Source organism: Mus musculus, chromosome X (assembly GCF_000001635.26).
Source record: "Mus musculus strain C57BL/6J chromosome X, GRCm38.p6 C57BL/6J".
NCBI lineage: Eukaryota > Metazoa > Chordata > Mammalia > Rodentia > Muridae > Mus > Mus musculus.
In genome coordinates, this window is record NC_000086.7 from 129,806,740 (window position 1) to 129,826,264 (window position 19,525).

At 35.8% G+C, this 19,525-nt stretch overlaps 1 protein-coding gene across 4 annotated transcripts in view; it reads left to right on the forward strand.

Annotated features, from left to right (window-relative positions):
- The window catches only part of Diaph2 (diaphanous related formin 2), a 716,167-nt gene that overhangs the window by 57,072 nt on the left and 639,570 nt on the right, over positions 1-19,525 (forward strand). For 3 of the 4 annotated variants that reach the window (XM_006528581.4, XM_006528582.4, XM_030251385.1), the window contains 2 exons: positions 14,500-14,604; positions 19,188-19,208. In XM_006528581.4, the coding sequence (XP_006528644.1) occupies positions 14,500-14,604; positions 19,188-19,208 (126 nt within the window). The remainder of the gene's footprint in view (positions 1-14,499; positions 14,605-19,187; positions 19,209-19,525) is intronic. The other variant, NM_172493.2, reaches the window with a different exon arrangement.

Below are 19,525 nucleotides of genomic sequence, written 5' to 3' on the forward strand. Positions count from 1 at the left end.
AAAATCTAGACCCAGATTTAAAAACATTTCTCATGATGATGATAGAGGACATCAAGAAGGACTTACATAAGTCACTTAAAGAATTACAGGAGAGCACTGCTAAAGAGTTACAGGCCCTTACAGAAAAGCAGGAAAACACAGCCAAACAGGTAGAAATCATTAAAGAAAAACAGGAAAACACATCCAAACAGGTGATGGAAATGAACAAAACCATATTAGAACTAAAAGGGGAAGTAGACACAATAAAGAAAACCCAAAGCGAGGCAACGCTGGAGATAGAAACCCTAGGAAAGAGATCTGGAACCATAGATGCGAGCATCAGCAACAGAATACAAGAAATGGAAGAGAGAATCTCAGGTGCAAAAGATTCCATAGAGAACATCGACACAACAGTCAAAGAAAATACAAAATGCAAAAGGATCCTAACTCAAAACATCCAGGTAATGCAGGACACAATGAGAAGACCAAACCTACGGATAATAGGAATTGATGAGAATGAAGATTTTCAACTTAAAGGGCCAGCTAATATCTTCAACAAAATAATAGAAGAAAACTTCCCAAACATAAAAAAAGAGATGCCCATGATCATACAAGAAGCCTACAGAACTCCAAATAGACTGGACCAGAAAAGAAATTCCTCCCGACACATAATAATCAGAACAACAAATGCACTAAATAAAGATAGAATATTAAAAGCAGTAAGGGAGAAAGGTCAAGTAACATATAAAGGAAGGCCTATCAGAATTACACCAGACTTTTCACCAGAGACTATGAAAGCCAGAAGAGCCTGGACAGATGTTATACAGACACTAAGAGAACACAAATGCCAGCCCAGGCTACTATACCTGGCCAAACTCTCAATTACCATAGATGGAGAAACCAAAGTATTCCACGACAAAAACAAATTCACACAATATCTTTCCACGAATCCAGCCCTTCAAAGGATAATAACAGAAAAGAAGCAATACAAGGACGGAAATCACGCCCTAGAACAACCAAGAAAGTAATCATTCAACAAACCAAAAAGAAGACAGCCACAAGAACAGAATGCCAACTCTAACAACAAAAATAAAAGGAAGCAACAATTACTTTTCTTTAATATCTCTTAATATCAATGGACTCAATTCCCCAATAAAAAGACATAGACTAACAAACTGGCTACACAAACAGGACCCAACATTCTGCTGCTTACAGGAAACCCATCTCAGGGAAAAAGACAGACACTACTTCAGAGTGAAAGGCTGGAAAACAATTTTCCAAGCAAATGGACTGAAGAAACAAGCTGGAGTAGCCATTTTAATATCGGATAAAATCGACTTCCAACCCAAAGTTATCAAAAAAGACAAGGAGGGACACTTCATACTCATCAAAGGTAAAATCCTCCAAGAGGAACTCTCAATTCTGAATATCTACGCACCAAATGCAAGGGCAGCCACATTCATTAGAGACACTTTAGTAAAGCTCAAAGCATACATTGCACCTCACACAATAATAGTGGGAGACTTCAACACACCACTTTCTTCAAAGGACAGATCGTGGAAACAGAAACTAAACAGGGACACAGTGAAACTAACAGAAGTTATGAAACAAATGAACCTGACAGATATCTACAGAACATTTTATCCTAAAACAAAAGGATATACATTCTTCTCAGCACCTCACGGGACCTTCTCCAAAATTGACCATATAATTGGTCACAAAACAGGCCTCAACAGATACAAAAATATTGAAATTGTCCCATGTATCCTATCAGACCACCATGGCCTAAGACTGATCTTCAATAACAACATAAATAATGGAAAGCCAACATTCACGTGGAAACTGAATAACACTCTTCTCAATGATACCTTGGTCAAGGAAGGAATAAAGAAAGAAATTAAAGACTTTTTAGAGTTTAATGAAAATGAAGCCACAACGTACCCAAACCTATGGGACACAATGAAAGCATTTCTAAGAGGGAAACTCATAGCTCTGAGTGCCTCCAAGAAGAAACGGGAGACAGCACATACTAGCAGCTTGACAACACATCTAAAAGCCCTAGAAAAAAAGGAAGCAAATTCACCCAAGAGGAGTAGACGGCAGGAAATAATCAAACTCAGGGGTGAAATCAACCAAGTGGAAACAAGAAGAACTATTCAAAGAATTAACCAAACGAGGAGTTGGTTCTTTGAGAAAATCAACAAGATAGATAAACCCTTAGCTAGACTCACTAAAGGGCACAGGGACAAAATCCTAATTAACAAAATCAGAAATGAAAAGGGAGACATAACAACAGATCCTGAAGAAATCCAAAACACCATCAGATCCTTCTACAAAAGGTTATACTCAACAAAACTGGAAAACCTGAACGAAATGGACAAATTACTGGACAGATAGCAGGTACCAAAGTTAAAACAGGATCAGGTTAATGAACCAAACAGTCCTAATCCCCTAAAGAAATAGAAGCAGTTATTAATAGTCTCCCAGCCAAAAAAAGCCCAGGACCAGATGGGTTTAGTGCAGAGTTCTATCAGACCTTCAAAGAAGATCTAATTCCAGTTCTGCACAAACTATTTCACAAAATAGAAGTAGAAGGTACTCTACCCAACTCATTTTATGAAGCCACTATTACTCTGATACCTAAACCACAGAAAGACCCAACAAAGATAGAGAACTTCAGACCAATTTCTCTTATGAATATCGATGCAAAAATCCTCAATAAAATTCTCGCTAACCGAATCCAAGAACACATAAAAGCAATCATCCATCCTGACCAAGTAGGTTTTATTCCAGGGATGCAGGGATGGTTTAATATACGAAAATCCATCAATGTAATCCATTATATAAACAAACTCAAAGACAAAAACCACACGATCATCTCGTTAGATGCAGAAAAAGCATTTGACAAGATCCAACACCCATTCATGATAAAAGTTCTGGAAAGATCAGGAATTCAAGGCCCATACCTAAACATGATAAAAGCAATCTACAGCAAACCAGTAGCCAACATCAAAGTAAATGGAGAGAAGCTGGAAGCAATCCCACTAAAATCAGGGACTAGACAAGGCTGCCCACTTTCTCCCTACCTTTTCAACATAGTACTTGAAGTATTAGCCAGAGCAATTCGACAACAAAAGGAGATCAAGGGGATACAAATTGGAAAAGAGGAAGTCAAAATATCACTTTTTGCAGATGATATGATAGTATATATAAGTGACCCTAAAAATTCTACCAGAGAACTCCTAAACCTGATAAACAGCTTCGGTGAAGTAGCTGGATATAAAATAAACTCAAACAAGTCAATGGCCTTTCTCTATACAAAGAATAAACAGGCTGAGAAAGAAATTAGGGAAACAACACCCTTCTCAATAGTCACAAATAATATAAAATATCTTGGCGTGACTCTAACTAAGGAAGTGAAAGATCTGTATGATAAAAACTTCAAATCTCTGAAGAAAGAAATTAAGGAAGATCTCAGAAGATGGAAAGATCTCCCATGCTCATGGATTGGCAGGATCAACATTGTAAAAATGGCTATCTTGCCAAAAGCAATCTACAGATTCAATGCAATCCCCATCAAAATTCCAACTCAATTCTTCAACGAATTGGAAGGAGCAATTTGCAAATTTGTCTGGAATAACAAAAAACCTAGGATAGCAAAAAGTCTTCTCAAGGATAAAAGAACTTCTGGCGGAATCACCATGCCAGACCTAAAGCTTTACTACAGAGCAATTGTGATAAAAACTGCATGGTACTGGTATAGAGACAGACAAGTAGACCAATGGAATAGAATTGAAGACCCAGAAATGAACCCACACACCTATGGTCACTTGATCTTTGACAAGGGAGCTAAAACCATCCAGTGGAAGAAAGACAGCATTTTCAACAATTGGTGCTGGCACAACTGGTTGTTATCGTGTAGAAGAATGCGAATCGATCCATACTTATCTCCTTGTACAAAGGTCAAATCTAAGTGGATCAAGGAACTTCACATAAAACCAGAGACACTGAAACTTATAGAGGAGAAAGTGGGGAAAAGTGTGCCTTGAAGATATGGGCACAGGGGAAAAATTCCTGAACAGAACAGCAATGGCTTGTGCTGTAAGATCGAGAACTGACAAATGGGACCTAATGAAACTCCAAAGTTTCTGCAAGGCAAAAGACACCGTCAATAAGACAAAAAGACCACCAACAGATTGGGAAAGGATCTTTACCTATCCTAAATCAGATAGGGGACTAATATCCAACATATATAAAGAACTCAAGAAGGTGGACTTCAGAAAATCAAATAACCCCATTAAAAAATGGGGCTCAGAACTGAACAAAGAATTCTCACCTGAGGAATACCGAATGGCAGAGAAGCACCTGAAAAAATGTTCAACATCCTTAATCATCAGGGAAATGCAAATCAAAACAACCCTGAGATTCTACCTCACATCAGTCAGAATGGCTAAGATCAAAAATTCAGGTGACAGCAGATGCTGGCGTGGATGTGGAGAAAGAGGAACACTCCTCCATTGTTGGTGGGAGTGCAGGCTTGTACAACCACTCTGGAAATCAGTCTGGCGGTTCCTCAGAAAACTGGACATAGTACTACCAAAGGATCCAGCAGTACCTCTCCTGGGCATATATCCAGAAGATGCCCCAACTGGTAAGAAGGACACATGCTCCACTATGTTCATAGCAGCCTTATTTATAATAGCCAGAAGCTGGAAAGAACCTAGATGCCCCTCAACAGAGGAATGGATACAGAAAATGTGGTACATCTACACAATGGAGTACTACTCAGCTATTAAAAAGAATGAATTTATGAAATTCCTAGCCAAATGGATGGACCTGGAGGGCATCATCCTGAGTGAGGTAACACATTCACAAAGAAACTCACACAATATGTGCTCACTGATAAGTGGATATTAGCCCCAAACCTAGGATACCCAAGATATAAGATATAATTTGCTAAACACATGAAACTCAAGAAGAATGAAGACTGAAGTGTGGACACTATGCCCCTCCTTAGATTTGGGAACAAAACACCCATGGAAGGAGTTACAGAGACAAAGTTTGGAGCTGAGATGAAAGGATGGACCATGTAGAGACTGCCATATCCAGGGATCCACCCCATAATCAGCATCCAAACGCTGACACCATTGCATACACTAGCAAGATTTTATTGAAAGGACCCAGATGTAGCTGTCTCTTGTGAGACTATGCCGGGGCCTAGCAAACACAGAAGTGGATGCTCACAGTCAGCTAATGGATGGATCACAGGGCTCCCAATGGAGGAGCTAGAGAAAGTAGACAAGGAGCTAAAGGGATCTGCAACCCTATAGGTGGAACAACATTATGAACTAACCAGTACCCCGGAGCTCTTGACTCTAGCTGCATATGTATCAAAAGATGGCCTAGTCGGCCATCACTGGAAAGAGAGGCCCATTGGACTTGCAAACTTTATATGCCCCAGTACAGGGGAACACCAGGGCCAAAAACGGGCAGTGGGTGGGCAGGGGAGTGGGGGTGGGTGGATATGGGGGACTTTTGGTATAGCATTGGAAATGTAAATGAGCTAAATACCTAATAAAAAATGAAAAAAAAAATTTCTTTGTTTTCTTCACTCCTTGTAGGTACCCTCCTTATAAATAATGTAAAACATTTTCTTGTGCTATTTGATGACTCATAAGATGCTCTTAGAGTCTCTTGATGTTACCTATATTCTGCTGTTTCTGTTAACCAGTATTTGCAGTTCTTAGAATTACCATACAACTCTGTATCCTGTTTAGACTAATGGTGTGTTTGGATTTTAGGATGAAATACTCCAAGTGTAAAATGATTTTCTACCATTGTATCAAATAGCACCTTTCACACACTTCCTTTGCAATAGGTGCTTAACAGCAAATGGATTACATTATAATTTCCAATACAATGGATTATTAAACAGTTTTGAGAAATAGCATGTTTTCATAAAACTTACAGTGAAAAGCAACAACAGAAATTTCTGATCAAATTTATTCTGTCTCATTATGATAATCGATATTCTTCCTGCTTGTGGATCAACCATACCAACAGCATTTCTTACTATAGAAGCCATTAGAAGTCTAAGTTTAAAATTACAAGAGAAAAAGATGTTTTATAAGCATTAGCTATTTTATTATTAATCATTTACTAATGAACCCCCAATATAACAGTTGATTTATTTTGAAATGAATGAAAACTCCTAAGTGGGAGGGAAGTTAATTAAAAGAACTAGGTGGTGCGGTAGTGCATACCCTTTGTAGTAGGAGGCCATGCTAGGTAGATCTCTGTGAATATGAGGCCAGCCTGGGCTATATAGGAAGTTAAAGGCCAGCCAGCAGGACTACATCCTGTATAAAAACAGTGGCTCACCTTTACTTTAGATTATGAGTGTTTTCTTGACTTTCACATTTACTTTGTTCATCAATAAATCCCTTCTTATATTATAAACATTTGGATATTTGACATAGCAAGCATAGACTTTCTAAATATTAGTTCCACTGACATTGCTGACCGATTTAAAGGTCTCACATATGAAATTCTTAGGTGATTATTTTATAGAACACATACTCTTTACAAAACACTATTTTAAAACTATATAGATATGCTTTGCATCTTTGGCATAATTTAATAATGCCTTAGTTATATATAATAAGTGCTTAGTTATTGATTTTGTATTCCACCTGTTAGAATTCCCACAGGTCATTCTAAAGCTTTTACTCTTGTTCTTCCCCCCCCTTTTCTTCATTAATTTACACAGAAGAGTGGCCTCTGGGCACCAGGTGCTCTACTGTAACCTAAGTATATTGTATTCCCTTGACTGCTATTAAAGGACTTTTTTCTCACTCAGCACCAGGTTTTTAGACGTTGGTTAGCTTGGCTGAGAACCTTTGAGTGCTCTAAGCATAAGTAAGTTTAATTAAGTTACCATGAAATACATTATTCGTAAACTAGGCCTTCACATCTATAAAAAGCCAAGGAGTAGTTGTCAGAAATGATTAGATTCTAAGAAATTGTTTAGGAAGTCCAATTCCTACTGCTTACATTTAAATTTTCTACATCCTCAACCCATATTTTAGACCATGCTCAATACCAGGATTTTTTTTTTTTTGCAGATAATACATTTTATTTTCCTGTGAAGACTCATACAGAAAACATGTAAAGGAGTATCAACATGTACTCACGAAACAGATGAAAAATTAGCCTGGGTCTGGATGCATTAGAAAAATTGCCATTATTTTATCATAAAAGTCTTACAGGGGAGCAGCAAGGAAGATAGGCATGGAAGTAGGAGAAATTAAAGAGCTAGGTTTGCAAATTCACTTCCCTGGGAGACAGGTTCATAGCCTGCTTGCTTCTGTTTTAGGTCTGCATGTAGAAATGTCTTGAAAATAGTGCTTTTATTTTAAAAGGCTTTGTTGCATTTATTGTGAGTACAGCTTAGCTATTATTAATTGATCTGTGCTGTGTGCTAGATAGTGTGCTATGGGCTACAGGTTTAGAGGTAAATGTAGCACCTTGCCTCAAAGAGAAGAGAGTTCAGCCAGGGAGACCACTAGAGGTAAGCAAAGCTATCCTATTTCTAGGATTGCTGTGGATCAGCTGCTTTAGTGGGGATGTAATTCCCTGAACCTCTCATGGGTGCTCATGAAAGAAGCAGATGAAGATGTAATATGTGAAAAGCCAGTGTCTACTTTTGAATTATTGGCCTCGTTTTTTTTTTTTTTTCTGGCAGTCCATACTCATAATTTGAGTAATTCAGCAAAGTCTAGGGCGGGGGGGGGGGGCAGTCAGAGAGAGAGAGAGACAGAGAGACAGAGACAGACAGATACAGCAACAATGGGACAGAAACAGAGAGACAAACACAGGCAGACACAGAGACACAGGCAGTCAGAGAGAGAGAGAGAGAGAGACAGAGAGAGAGAGACAGAGAGAGGGGGAAGAAGGGTGGGACGAATACTTAAAAGAAAATCCCAACCATCAAGAAGTTATATTCTGAGAGGGTGACATATAGAAACATAAGGTGGCATTATGAAAAGAACAAATAGCAAAAAGAAGTTTCGAGTCATGCTTTGATAGCTATCTCCAGTATGCTAGCTAGTTTGTTCTTCCAGAAAACATAAACATATCAAAGGTACTATTCCCCACGGAAGGACTTCACTTTGTATGGCTTGCAAGCTAAAAATGTTGCTTTATGTTGTATTTTCTATTTTTTATTATTGATATATGTGTGTGTGTGTTTATGTGTGTGTGTGTGTGTGAGATGTGTATGAATGCAGATAGGAATGCATACATGTAGCAGTGTGTATGTAGCGATCAGGTGACAATACACAAGAGTTGGTTTTCTCTGTCCATCTACTATGGGTTCTTTGGGGTCCATGGCAGTTTGCCAGGTTTTGTGGGACAAGTGCATTTCCCTGGGAAGCCACCTCACTGGTCACATGTTTTATTATTTAAATGGTTAAAGAGAAGATTAATTATGTGAATTCCATTGTCTACAAATGATATTTTATTGAATGTAGCTATGTCTATTTATTATTATTATTTATTTTTTCTTTAGGCTGCTTATCTGTAAGTTCATATTATATTTGATATTTGACTTGATATATCATAGCCAAAACGAAGAGCTGACAAAGAAGCTGAAACCCACGGCTGGAGAGATGGCTCAGTGGTTAAGGTCACAGGGTACTACTCTTCTGGGGGATCTGGCTTCAGTTTCTAGTACCTACATGATGGTTTATAACCATCTGTAACACTTGACTCAGGGGAACTGGCATCCTGTTCTGATGTCTGAAGGCAACAGGCATAGGGGTGGTACACATATATATACTCTGGCAAAACACTCACATGCATAAAATACAGTAAAAACAAAGAAACAAAGAAACAAACAAAAAACCCAAAACATAAAGCAAGGTTCACCAGGAGAAGTAAATTCTCTTCCCTTTTGATGATAGCCAGTTGTCCAAGTACTATGGCGTATTACATTTTGATGTTTTTACATTAGTGGTTTAAAAAAGCACTTTAAGGAGGGAGTCTTTAATCAATGCTATTAGAGACATGGACTCTTTTCATCTTCTCTTCTATATCATTGATATATAGCTCCTCATCCTCATGGATGTCTACTTCAGACAATATCTAGCACTCAGAAGAAAAAAAATTAACAGGAGTTCAAGCAGAACACTGATATGAAAGTTGAGTCAGCCAATATGTGTCATTCCACATGGGGTTTTTTGAAACAAAATTACATTCTAATAAGATACCTTTTTTTCCTTAATTAAAAGGGAAATGTCTAAACCATGCTGAATTTTAGCTGTTTTAAAGTTCTTTATTTTTCAATAACCAGACGTGTTTGTAGGGAGAAATACATTCTTTCTTCTTAAAATGTATTTGCAACTATTCATACAAGTATTGATTATATGTTTACAATTCTTTCCCACCCCTAACTTTCCCTATCTACATTAGTCCTTTTGTTCCCAAAGATTAGGGAGAAAATATTTTCATATTTGGTTCCTACCCCATTTGAAAATTGTGTAACTACATTAATGTTTTTGCTTTTCATATATTTTTGAGATAGTCTCACTCTATAGCCCAGATTAATTGGGAACTCATCATGTACCTGAGGGTGGCCTTGAACTTGTGATTCTCCTTCTGCAGCTTCTAGAGTGCAAGGTTTATAGGTGTGAGATATCGCCTAAGGTGTGAACCTTGGTTTAAAATACTTCCTGCAATGCTGTTTGAGTTTCTCACATGTAAATTTGTTCAGGAATCTTTCCTATTTGTGGTATTTTCAGAAAGCATCTTATTAACTACAGCTTTTATTGTGGCGATATGTTTCTCCTGTTAAATTGTTCTATTAGTGACTCAAAGAAAAATGGCTTATATATATTATATCTGTATTGAAACAATCTTAATAATACTATAAGCCATTTCATTAAACAGCTATTCCATCCATCTATATAGTGATCCTCCCACAGTTCAGTCATTTTCCTAACACTTGCTTATGCACATTTTTCACAATGGTTTCTGTGTGTCTTCTGATAGGGTTTGCTGACAAGGAAGGCATTTTCTTTATTTACATTTTTGCATGTATTCCTTCAGCTGCTTTTATAAAGTGTTTCCTAGCTGCTGTGGGGCTTTTTATTAAAAGTGGTATTAAAGGAAAACCAAAAGAGGCTCATAAACATGTGTCATTAAGTTTATAAACTATCACCAAGGTACAGGATTGAGACCATGTGATTGTGATTATTGTTGAGAATGTTGAAGACATTACAATGGCTTCCTGCTCTGGCTCCTAGGATTTATATGGCCTGCTAATTTGAGGTGGATATTTACTACCATTGTCTAATTTTCTAAAGTATAATATGCACATAAAGTGAGGGTCATCATCATGATTCATTTGTAACTATATTTCACGTGATTTCTTTAATTATTTTCATCTTATGGAGACAGCGTATTAGATTTAGATTTTTGTTATTATTACTATGTGATAATGGAAGAAAGAGCCAGAAATTATGAACAGATATAACAGGCATCTATTTTCTCGTTCTCTTGTGCTCACATTATTGAAATTATCTTTTTATCCTCAATCTGTTGTCTTTATAGGAATCGTTTGGAGTTGTGTTTCCATTTTTTAGGGTATATTTGGTTAAAACTAGATAAATAATCAGAAAATATACTAACATTAACTGTAGCGTGTTGCAGGACACTTAAGGTGAGTAAATATTCATTGTGAACATTGCACTACTCCCTTAAGCAACTTCATGCATCATTCAATCTATGGGTCCAAGGAGGAATCTAGTGCATATTCTTGGTTACGTATTAGTAAATCTTATTTTTTTAATCCTTTGAATGATTCCAATTTGTCAACCTCAGTGGGACTTTTATATAGTCTTTGCACTCTAGAAACATCAGTTGAAGATTGTGCTCACAATTAACAATTATGAGACAGCGAAAGTACTAGTTACATTTTCTTATATTAAAATACACGGGGCTGGTGAGATGGCTCAGTGGGTAAGAGCACCCGACTGCTCTTCCGAAGGTCCAGAGTTCAAATCCCAGCAACCACATGGTGGCTCACAACCATCTGTAACGAGATCTGATTCCCTCTTCTGGAGTGTCTGAAGACAGCTACAATGTACTTACATATAATAAATAAATAAATCTTTAAAAAAAAAAAAATACACGATCTTGGGTGAAGGCCTCTGATTGGATCTTGATACAAAGATATAATGAGGAAATTGTGTGCCCAATTTACTAATACTCACTTAATATTTTGCCTTTGCTTTTAGTTTCATTCTATATTCAGAAATATTATCTTTCCACTTTATCGTTCTGACTTTGTTTTTCTATCTGAGCTCCTATATGTTATATTGAATGTTTTGTTTAATTTGTTGAAAGAAGCTAAAATTATGGAATAGACAATAAAGTTCTGGGTATAATTAAATAAGCATAAAAATTCACTAATTTTAAAAACATAAAGCACCAAAAATAATTATATCCATTGTTGGTTTTGGTGTATTTTAAACACTACAGTCCTATTAATTCATTTTTCTTAAAGGTGAATATCTCCTTAGCCTAGGATTTTGGAGGTAGAGGAAGGCAAGGGCACCAGAATGAATGACAGAGTCAATGAAATAACCTTCTCATCTGAGTCTAGTTTTACATAGTTCCTCATTAACAACTTTACTGGCATACTGTTTGAGGTTATATATATAAATCAGTGTTATAGCATGTATCGAATGTGTATGAGGCTCTGGGTTCAAGCAGACACACACACACACACACACACACACACACACACACACACACAAATCAAACATTTCATGAAGGAAAGGAATGTTTCTGGAGAGAGATAACTGTATGAAATGTGAAAACAGGAAAGAGATGATGTTTATAACTATGGCTTAATTGAAAACTATTGTAAGTTTGGTCAGTTATTTAGACTTCAGCATCATTTTTTTTCTACTACATTCTTCATATAATGTGGATACATTAAACAAATATGAAATATGCTTAAAACTTGTTTTGTATTTTTTCCATAGTAAGAACTCTGTGTTTAGAAGTAGTTTCATATTCAATTATGTTGCTTAGAGTTAATATTGAGTTACGAGTATTGCTCTATTTAGTTTTATTATTGTATTATGAAGCTGAAGTTAATGATTTGGAAGTATCAGCTGTATAATTAGTAGTATGTTTTTATTTCTATAGGAATAAAATGAGTCATTATAGACTCTTCTATTCATATGAATGCTACTCATTCCTAACTAATGAAAGCAGCCATTTTATAAGTGGAAAAAAGCTAAAGATTCTGCGGCAACTTTCAGTATTTAAAGCAAAGTTCCCAAATTTTGTTTTTCTAGTAGCAAGAAAGGAGACTCAAAAAAATATTCAGTAAGTATTTACTGTATTCCAGGGATGGGGATCTTTCTTTTTTGCGATTGCAGAGATCAATTCCTGCTTTTAGTTGTCTTAGAGCAGTGTTTTTGAACCTCTGAGTTGTGACCCTTATGGGGGTTGTATATCAGATATCCTGCCTATGAGATATTTACATTATGATTCATAACAAAAGCAAAATTGCAGTTAAGAAGTACAATGAAATAATCTTATAGTTGGGGGTCACCACAATGTGAGGAAGTGTATTAAACTTTTGTAGCAGTAGGAAGGTTGTGAACCACTTCCTTAGAGTTTGAGAGAGATAGGTTTTTTTTACTATATATTTTCTTTATTTAGATTTCAAATGTTATCCCCTTTCCAAATTTCCCCGCTGAAGACCCCCTATCTCCTCCCCTCTCCCTCTACTCCCCAGCCCACACACTCCCTCTTCCTAGCCCTGGCAGTCCCCTATACTGGAGCATAGAACCTTCACAGGACCAAGGGCCAGATCAGATAGGTCTATGACAAAGTATTGATATACGTAATATGGAAGAACAGGATGGTTTCTGTTTAATAGTGGGGGCACTGCGGGAAAACTTGTAGCAGGCTTAGTAGGTGAGCATTGTTTTAAAGTGTAAGGAATGGACAGAAGCGGATTGAGTGGGAGGCAGCACATCACTGAGTAAGAAGTGGAAGCTGGAACAGCATCATGTAAAACATAGTGGGGAGTATGAAATGACATATTACATGTAAGAGCCACCACATCATAAAATCCAAGGTCAAGGGAGTAGATGTATGCTATTTCAAGATGAACGTGAAGTCTCAGAATGATTGAGAGTGGGAGAGATAGATTCTAAGTGATGTTACCTGAACATAAATTGCAGCTGGGGTGTATATTTTGGCCAGAGAGAATTCAGACTTCAAAACATATATGCTTGGTTCTTAAGGTAATTTTCTTCAATCCAGCTACCATTCTCTTCACTTTGACAGTTGAAATGCTTCAGAATCTCACCATTTTGAGCATAGGAATACCTGTTCTGGATTTTTAAACATATATTAAGTATTAAGAGATATTAGTTTGCTCTTCAATCAAGAAGGTTGCTGCAATAGGCTCCAGATGGCTTTATAGGAATTGCTTGCAGACCTACATAGTGAAATATAGTCCGATTAAAGAGCTGTTGCCACTCCAGAACCAATTGGTCTTTCTAAGTTAAAAAAAAAAAAGTGGCTGCTGCCATCGGTTCCTTATCTTATCTATGTCATCTCTGTTGTCCCCCATATCAACAAGATGGATGGCATATTCAAGACATATTTCTTCACATAGTTCATTTCTGAGTTTGTACCTTTTATTAATGCCTTTCATTGGTAAAGGCCAAGCCACAGGTTTGTACTGAAATTATATGTAAAGGATATAAACAAATGCAGTTTTTATAAACTCAATTTTATGTGAAACTGAAAATGTGGATGCATTAAACTGTAGAGGGCATGCCTAAGTGACATTGGACAGCCAAAAATGACAGTTGCCAACAGGAATCTTTTAACTGCTCTTCGGATGTTAGATTTTTCTCCTTTTTCATCTCTCTCTCTTGCTCTCTCTCTCTGTACATATATACATACACATACACACACGCATACACACACACACACACACACACACACACACACACACTCAGCTATATTACCTCTTTTTTCTTTGTAATATATAGCAACTTTCTGAGACTTTTTCTTTGGTGAATACACACACATATAGACGTGGATATGTTATATATATCCTATTAAATTTGTGTGTTATTTGTTTTCATGGGTAACAGTAGTACTTGGAAGCATGGGCTAAAGAGCGTGCGTGCGCGCGTGTGTGTATGTGTGTGTGTGTCGAGATAAACGCTTTGCAAGGTCTCTATAATATCTGTTATAAACTACCAGTGTTCTGTAGCCTAGCTTAAAAAATTTTCTTTCTTCTTAGTGTTTAGCTAAATAGAAATGTAAGCTATGAGTATGTGTGGAATACATACTAAATGATGGTATGTCAAGTGTGAAATAATGAACTATCTAAAAAATTTGTTGATAAATATTAATTGCATTAATCCCTTATGAAGCAATTAAGCAGTAATCCATCCATCCTCACATTCTTTCTAACAGGAAGATATGAACCTTAATGAAGAAAAGAAAGCTCCTTTGCGAAAGAAGGATTTTAGCATCAAGCGTGAGATGGTTGTCCAGTATATTTCTGCTACTTCCAAATCTGTAAGTAAAGATACTTCCCAGGCACCAATAGAATGAACTTAGCTGTTTGCTTGAAAGTTTAAAAAACCTCAGCTTTTTACATTCTTGCCTCAGTGCAATTATATTTCATATATATATAAAATCTATCTCAGTACTGAACAATTCATTAGACATGAGAGATCCATTATTGTAAACAAGAGACCAATATGGAAATCTCTTAACAGAATTCAATGAATTTGAGGGCAGAGGTTTTCTGCTCTTATTAAAAGTTGGCAGTGATGTGTGCTGTCCTTCTGTTTACTATACACCCTGCTACATGAAAATTTCAGAGTTGAAGGGAGAAAATGCAAACAGCATAGCTACTTTTAAGTTTACATTGAAGTATCTAATTTTTGGAATTTTTTTCATATTTGGCTTTGTTTTGAATGTAAACTGTTAGCTGACTTATATTTGGTGTGGTAAAGTTCACTTTATTGTAAAGGAAAATATACACCAGGAACTTTAATTAAATCTGTATAAATTTAAAACCTAAATGCATGATTTATTATTGAAAGACTTTATTGTCTACAAGAAAAACTTAGTGCTTTAATAGAGTTAATTCACTCATTTTTGTTATCCTTCTAAGGTTTTTGAAAAGTAGTCTTCAGGTTTGATTTTTTTTTTTTGGTAGAAAAAAATACACTTTTGATGTGGCAAAATATATATTTTGTATTTCTGAAAAGAATTTTCAATGGCAGATTTCATGAAGTCACTGTATGTATCTGTATAGATACATGTTTTATACATATTTATGCACAATTTACATGTAGATATTTGAGTTTATTTTCATTTGTACACATGCATTTAAAACAAAGTATTTTCACTATAAACCATTGACCACTGAAGAAAATGTTCTTTACTGTAGAAGTATAGCCTGAGATTATTTGATTATCTCATTCATACTTTTTAGCACTGTAATTCCAGTAGCAACCGCTGAATTCTGCAATTGCACTGATTCTATATTGTACTTTAGGCCAGCTAAATCTGAATGCTGAACTATTTAAACATAATGCATCGCAGCTCTGCCAGAGCAGACTTAACAGCATGTTTTTTAATTTGGTTCTGGTATCCAAAGGCAGAAATATGTTTCCAGTGATAAGTGAAATTTGCCATGAGCATCCTTTTCAATAGAATTAGGTGATGCATAGGGTTTTTACTTTGAAATTCTGATGAATCTCTTCTCGTTTTTGCACTCAAGTTATTGTTCCCAGCAAAAAGCTTTAGGAAATGTAGGACACATATTTTCAGTGTTGTTTTTTAAATGCCTAACGGCAAGTATACTGGCAAATCTATATAACTAGATGTGAGGACAAAGTGGAGATAATATATGTCTAATCATGTGGTGCTTTAATGATGGGATTTGTTAGCATCTCTGGCTTATTTGTTGATATTGTTTGGGTAAGTGGGACTGACTATAATGAAGATTATAGGATGTTCTCATTCCTTGACCTTCAGATAATTACATATTATCTATGCACAGCATATTTTAATTTATGTTCATACTGTGTTCTCTTCAAGTGATGAGAGAAATGTACAGTTTTAAATCTTATGCTTATTTTCATATTGAAATGGAAGAAAGTTAGGCTGAGGCAGTAGCATAGCACTGAGTGCACCTGCCTAACCCATTAGAGCTTTGTCTCTACCACTGGAGACAGATTAGGAGATAGAGAGAAAGGCGGAGGAAGGGAAGAGGATAGCTCAGAGCTTATTTTAACTGCTTCATTCAAATGGGAGAAATGGAGTATTATAAGACATAAAATTTTCCATTTCAAGTAGCCACAAAATTAGTTCTACTGTTTCAATGCCCTTTTTTTTGGTCTCATTTGACATACTTGTTAGCTCTTCTTCCTTTACAAAAATTCCAAGACTGTAGATTTTTCCAATCTTTTTTTTTGTTTCTATGAGCCAAATATTTTGATGGAAGACAACTGACTGACAGGCATGTTTTGAAGCTTTCTCACCTTGGAGAAACAGTAATTAGTACTGTGTTCTATCATTAAAACTATGAAAATTGTTTACTTAATTTCCTTTTAAAGATAAGAGGGCTGCCATTCACTGAGCAACAATATTCAATACGAAGCAATGCTTTTACCTTTTCATCATGACAGTCAATTTTGCACCAATTATCACTGAATGTGTGGCTGTTGGCCCGTGTGGAGCTTAGGTTTCTGCCCTGCTATCTGACTTACATTAGGTGTTAAATATGCTTTGTCTGCCCTATACATTTTTACTTTTTCATTATGTATTGATATACTCATTAAAGGTGTTTCCTCATTTAATGCAAATAGGATGGTACCTGTCACATTATAAAAAGGTTTTGTCTTTATAAAAAGCCAGTGTTCCCATCTGAAAAGTAAAACCAGTGTTAAAGTGGAAAAATGTTCCGTGCCACATGTAAGATATAGGAGGATTATAGCTAAATTTTAGTGTAAAGCTATGTTTTCCCCTCTAACTAACTGCTCTTGTTCTTTTATATGGGATTTAAACAATGAAAAAGTGAGCTGTGAGAAAGAGTCATCTTGCTAGGAAAGGGCATTAAGAGATGATGATGCAACACACAGCTATGTGTCAGAACCTGTTTCTAAAACAAGCAAGTCTGACTTTGCATCATTAATTATGTTACAATTAGTGTTGGTCAGGAGGATATTAAGGAAACCACAAGTTGATGTTGTAAAACTATTGTTTGATTCTCCACACATACTTAGTATAATGTCCAATAATAGACAGCTATATGAGTATTAAAGGAATAGCAGATTGAGTAACTCCATGTTGAGTGAACTTTTAATATGTATGTGGAGAGCCTAGTCTGTGTTTATTGCTCTGAAAGGCAAATGCTTGTCATTGTAGGAGGGGTGAGGGTAGACCTGACCTATGGGAGCTGGCATGCATAGATTATTTAGTTTCAAATAACAAAGAAGATTTTATAGTTTCAAGGTGCAATGAAGAAATGAACAGCTTTTGTGAGTATTGTTAAAGCTGTCCTACTAAATTATTACCTAGCACACTATGCTGGTGATATAGAGAAAAACTTGCATATACCTATTAGCATATGCAGGCACTCATGAGAAAAAGTTACTCACCTCACATTAGGCAGCCACATTTCCTCATCCTTATGATAATATGCAGAAAGCAGTTTACTTCTAATTTTATGATAATTTTAACGAGTACTTTTGAAATTGAGATTTTAGAACATGACTGATTACAATTTTCACAACATGTGAGGCATTGAGCAGTTTCAGAAAAATCTCAATACTATAGAATAAAGTGGTTATATCGACTATATCTACAGGTTTGTAGACTTAATAAATATAGGAAGTAGTTGAAAGTTGTAGTACACATGTCAATATATATGCATTTATAGTGACTGTTGTTGGTTTTTTTTTAAACCATTATTAGATAATTTTTCATCAGGTCCTTTTCATCCATGGGATGGATGTGGTAAAAGATGTGACCAAATTATTTTCTCCATGCTTCTCTTGACTAATGAATCTCATGTATTTCTGTATGTGCTTTAGCTAAATGAAATCTTTTTCAATCCAAATAAATCATTAAAAGGTCTTCAATGGTCCACATTTTAGTTGTTTCATGGACTATGAACCTGTCTTAATTGTTAACACAGACTCTCATTCTTTTTTTTTGGTCCCATATCTATGATAAAGAAACAAGGGACAAATATAACCGCTGTCTTCTTTGGTGGGAGGAAATAATTTATGTCAATAGCGTATCTTTCATTTCAGAGGACTGTTGTAGTACCAAAGAAGACTTTTATTCATCTAAATAATTGCTGCTTATAAACAGGGTGTTAATTTTTTTTAAAGAATTTGCTTCTCTTTTTTGAAGAGTCTGAAATCATTTGGATTGCTAAATCATTTCTCTTTTTGGATTCTTATGAAATCATTTACTTGGAAGCTGCCATTATATTTTTGTATCTTGTGATATCTCACTAAGCCAGGATACTTAATGGGCTTTCAGTTAAAATTGATGTTTGTTTTAAAACACTAGCTGAAAAATTTAACACATCTTGATGATAATTACTGTTATCAAATGAATATTATTCAATGGTGGATTAGTTGTTTTTTGTACACTGCTCAATATTTGATCAGATAACTGATTTGACTTATCTTTAGATTTTAACATAGATTATGTTTATGTTGAGTTTCCTGTTGTTTCCTTAAACAGAATACTGCCTCAGAAATTGTCTTATCTCTCGAAATTCTGAACCGTTTTCTTTGTATTATGTGCATTTTTATGGATAAAGTATATTGTTTGTCTTCACATCATATAGAAAACTAATTTCATACTTGGAACAGTAGAGTGATTGTAATGCATGAAAAGCCAAATCATAATTGTTTCCCCTTAGTCTTTAGACTATAGATTTTGAAATGTGGCACACATTAATATTTGTATTTTGTTTTAGTCTCAAGATCTCAAACATTAAATGTGTTAGTATAATAAGTTAGTCACTAATTTATTAAACACTTTCCTTTTGCAAAAGCTTCTGATTACTAATATTATTGCTACTTTTTCTCACACCACCACCCTTCTTCGTTGACCACTGTATGCAGATAGTTGGAAGTAAAGTTCTGGTAAGTACAAGACATGTTGTGCAGTGAACTTTTGTTTTGGGGATTTGTGACTGTTGCATGTAATATTTAGGGTTTGGTGTTTCATTTGCTGTATATTGCTGTATATTCTTACAAATTATTAAGGTAAATATTGAGATCAAGTAATTAAAATTTAGCTATGTTAAGTGGTTTCTTATAGTTTTGGAGCATGTTTAAGAAGTTTGTTTTTCTGTCGCCCATACCTTGGGAATTATGTTAGGTATCTTGGGTAGAATTGTGTGTCACATGTCTGTTTCTCAGGATGGGGCCAGGGTCCTAAAGCATTGGTCTTCTGGTTG